We start from the raw sequence: 4,093 nt of genomic DNA, 5'->3' as shown, positions 1-4,093 counted from the left end.
CAAAACAACATTTTATATACTTTATTCTCAAAAGCCATTAACACGTTTTTCTTGTGTACAAAAAGTTGATTGTCTTTTTTTTTTTTTTTTTTGAACGGCAAATTAGGATCACTGACGGACTACTGGAGTATCATCGTGCCACCAGCAGAACCACCCGATCATATCCATCTCCACTAGGCAATAATGCCTATACACCAATTCAGGAGGAAACCCAATAAATTTGGGAAAAAACCCCTTTGTGGGATTCGAACCCATGACCTAATGGTCATAAGCCTTATCCCACCACCAAGATACCACTAGGCTATAATGCCATGGGTAGTTGATTGTCTTTATTGCCACAATTGTTTCTCATATAAAACTACAACCACCGTAATCTCATCTCATTGCATTCCTTCTTCCTCACTCTCACTACTTCATAGCAATTTCAGTACATTAATCAAATATGTTGGCCGCTAAAAACCGTTTTTCCGGCACCGGCAAAGAGAAGTCTAGTGTTGCCATGACTTGTAACCGATTGAGTTCGTTACTGAAAGAGAAAGCCAGTCTAAGAGATATCCGAATCAATACAACTTTTGATGTCAAAGGTATACATCTCAGTTAAATATCTTCTTATTATAATTAGAATTTAACATAATTCGATTCGATTTCTGAATTTTTTTAGCTGATTTTGTTACAGGAAAATCAGAATCATCTTCGCCTGTGACAGAGACGAACAAGACGACTGTTGATTTGTTAAGCAAAATAGAAAGTCCAGTCCAGATGTTGGAGAAAACCGAAAAATCTATAAATCATCTTCCTCAATACGTTACCGTAGATTCGGTCTGTAAGCCAGACGATTCGTCAAACAAAGTTGTTTCGGGTGAAGTGGTTGAACCGAAGACGGCACAAATGACTATTATATACAGAGGACAAGTATTGGTGTTTGATTCTATATCTGCTGATAAAGCCAGAGATATGATGTTAGCAGCTGCTGCTTCTTCTTCTTCTTTTGATAATCAGATCCAGAATCGGATCCCATTGGCCTCGACTTCAAATTCTGCTTCTGAAGGTTTTGGATCGCGATACCGGATGCTTCCGGGACTACAAATAAACGGATCGGATTTGCCGATAGCGAGACGTTCGTCGCTTCACAAGTTCTTATCGAAGAGGAGGGACAGAGCTAACGAACGAGCTCCTTATCGGTTGCCGAATCGGTTAATGGCAGCTCCGTCTTCGAATCATAAGTTTGATCTGAATTTGTAGTTATATAGATCAACAGAAATCTGTTTGTAATTCTTGTGATTTCAGATCAATTTTTCCTTTAATATTACAATTTAAAATTGGAATTTTGTAGCTTTTTAAGTTTTATCGACGCCATTCAAGATATCAACCAATCAACGTACCACCAGACACCAGTGATACATGTAAACACTCAGTGCGAGATGGGAGCTTGATAAAACATAAACTTTGGGGGGCGTTTGATTCCCAGAAATTCAATGGAATTGGAATTTGAATTCCATCTCTTACACTTTGTTCCCGAGTCTCATTTAACAGGAGGAGAGGAAGGAAAAGAGATGAAAATATGAAAAATCATGTTCCCGAGTTTCATTTAACAGGAGGAGGGAAAATGGAAGAAAATATGACCAAATATGACCATATATTCATCCTCCCAAATTGGAGAGATTAGGAGAGAAAATTTTCCTTCCCCTCCCCCTGTTAAATGAGACTCGGGAACAGAGCGTTAATGTTTGGCTCACAGAATTTGATGGAATTGAAATCTCAATACCAATTTTATGCGTTTGGTTGACAATGAAATTGGAATTGAAATTTGGCATTGATTCCTTCATATTCATTTAACTAAAGGAATTCAAAATACTTTCTATGTGAAGAAATTATAGTAAATTCATTTGAACCTTCAACCGTTTTGACCCGAACCATTTCGACCCGTGCCGTTTCGATCCGAACCGCTTCTACCCGTACGGTTTCGATACGAACCGTTTTGACCCGTACCGTTTTAACTCGAACCGTTTCAACCCGCACACTGTTACGACACGAATCGTTTCGACCCGAAGTGTTTAGACGTGAACCGTTCGACCTGTACTGTTTCGATTCGAACTGTTCGACCAGTACCGTTTATACCCAAACCGTTTCAACGCAACTCATTTCCACCTAAACTGTTTAGACGCGAACACACTCATCCTCGTGAGCTTTCGGGTTGAGTCCGAGCACTCCAACCCGTGCTCGAATCTCTGAAACTTAGACTCTGATAACAACTTGTAACGCCCATAATATAAAACGGTCAAAACGACAAACGCAAATGTCACCTTTTTAAAACTTTCATACCATAAATTCAGAATTTACCAAAATACCCTTGTAACTGACTTACAACCAAACACAACCATAGAGTTTTATAATAAAGGTTAATCCGAACTACCAAAACAAGTAACAACATTAACTTACTTACAAAAAATATAAACATCTAGTCTAACATTTACAACCAAAAGTGTTTTAACCCATTTGAAAATAAGGATAAACCGGAAGTTTTATATAAATCAGCCATACGCTCCCCCCACATCTTTCACTGGTTTTATATAAATCAGCCATACACTCCCCCCCCCCCCACATCTGGTATTAGAGCCATAGCGCTCCTGCCATCCCTTTCTAAGGTTCGTTTACTATGCTCTGTGACTGCCGACTTTGCGCGGATCTCTCACATCAGAACACTAACCTTACAAGGTCTTGTTAGTCTGGCCCAACACGTTGAGTTTCTTATCCCGAGTCCAAAAGTAGCTTGTTAGGTGAGTCGTAAGTCGGAAGGGTCCACGGTAATTTCCTCAAAGTACGAGCTTGAGGGTAAAGATAAGAATTGTTAGAAGTCTAAACCCAGATATGAATCCAAATTAGGGTCTCTCCCGTTCAAATTCCAGTTTTCGTCGGTCGTCTGCGTCAAAAATTGATCAGTTATATGAGATCTCTTATATTTCTGATAAGTCTAAAATCCCTATTACTAGTATGCCTTTAGTTAACCCTTGTAGTGTCTTTAGAAAACCCCAAAATTCTCTCTCCAAAAAAGTAAAACAACTAGTCAGTTCTGCGTCAAACCCAGTTGTTAAAGAGTTTGTGCAATCCTCCAAGTTTGATTCACACCAACTCCCAGCAACAACCTCTGAACACCTCGTTCCTCTCACTTTTCCCTCAGATCTTCCAAGGATCTGTTTATCCCAAGGATATACCCATATCCACTTTGGTGCCATAAAACTAGCCCTAACCTTCCGAATCAATACAACTTCGCCTGTGACAGAGACGAACAAGACGACTGTTGATTTGTTAAGCAAAATAGAAAGTCCGGTCCAGATGTCGGAGAAAACCGAAAAATCTATAAATCATCTTCCTCAATACGTTACTGTAGATTCGTTGCCAGACGATTCGTCAAACAAAGCTGTTTCGGGTGAAGTGGTTGAACTGAAGGAAGCTAAGACGGCGCAAATGACTATTATATACAGAGGACAAGTATTGGTGTTTGATTCTATATCTGCTGATAAAGCCAGAGATATGATGTTAGCAGCTGCTGCTTCTTCTTCTTCTTTTGATAATCAGATCCAGAATCGGATCCCATTGGCCTCGACTTCAAATTCTGCTTCTGAAGGTTTTGGACCGCGATACCGGATGCTTCCGGGACTACAAATAAACGGATCGGATTTGCCGATAGCGAGACGTTCGTCGCTTCACAAGTTCTTATCGAAGAGGAGGGACAGAGCTAACGAACGAGCTCCTTATCGGTTGCCGAATCGGTTGATGGCAGCTCCGTCTTCGAATCATAAGTTTGATCTGAATTTGTAGTTATATAGATCAACAGAAATATGTTTGTAGTTCTTGTGATTTCAGATCAATTTTTCCTTTAATATTACAATTTAAAATTGGAATTTAGTAGCTTTTTAAGTTTTATCGACGCCATTCAAGATATCAACCCATAAACGTACCACCAGACACCAGTGATACATGTAAACACCTGCGAGATGGGAGCTTGATAAAACATGAACTTTGGGGGCGTTTGATTCGCAGAAATTCAATGGAATTCAAGGGAATTGGAATTTAAATTACATCTCTTACACTC

At 39.6% G+C, this 4,093-nt stretch overlaps 2 protein-coding genes across 2 annotated transcripts; both read left to right on the top strand.

Moving 5' to 3' along the window:
- Positions 1 to 353: 353 nt before the first annotated feature.
- LOC110894172 (protein TIFY 10A) lies at positions 354 to 1,332 on the top strand. The gene is made up of 2 exons (XM_022141362.2): positions 354 to 584; positions 677 to 1,332. Exons 1-2 carry the CDS (start codon positions 443 to 445, stop codon positions 1,240 to 1,242), a joined length of 708 nt encoding a protein of 235 aa, XP_021997054.1. The 5' UTR covers positions 354 to 442; the 3' UTR covers positions 1,243 to 1,332.
- Positions 1,333 to 3,333: 2,001 nt separating this feature from the next.
- Positions 3,334 to 3,819, top strand: LOC118484999 (protein TIFY 10a-like). Its single transcript, XM_035981194.1, has one exon. It carries the CDS (start codon positions 3,334 to 3,336, stop codon positions 3,817 to 3,819), a length of 486 nt encoding a protein of 161 aa, XP_035837087.1.
- Positions 3,820 to 4,093: the final 274 nt, after the last annotated feature.

The sequence above is a fragment of the Helianthus annuus genome, chromosome 12 (assembly GCF_002127325.2).
Source record: "Helianthus annuus cultivar XRQ/B chromosome 12, HanXRQr2.0-SUNRISE, whole genome shotgun sequence".
Lineage (NCBI taxonomy): Eukaryota > Viridiplantae > Streptophyta > Magnoliopsida > Asterales > Asteraceae > Helianthus > Helianthus annuus.
This window is presented reverse-complemented; position numbering and strand designations above follow the sequence as displayed.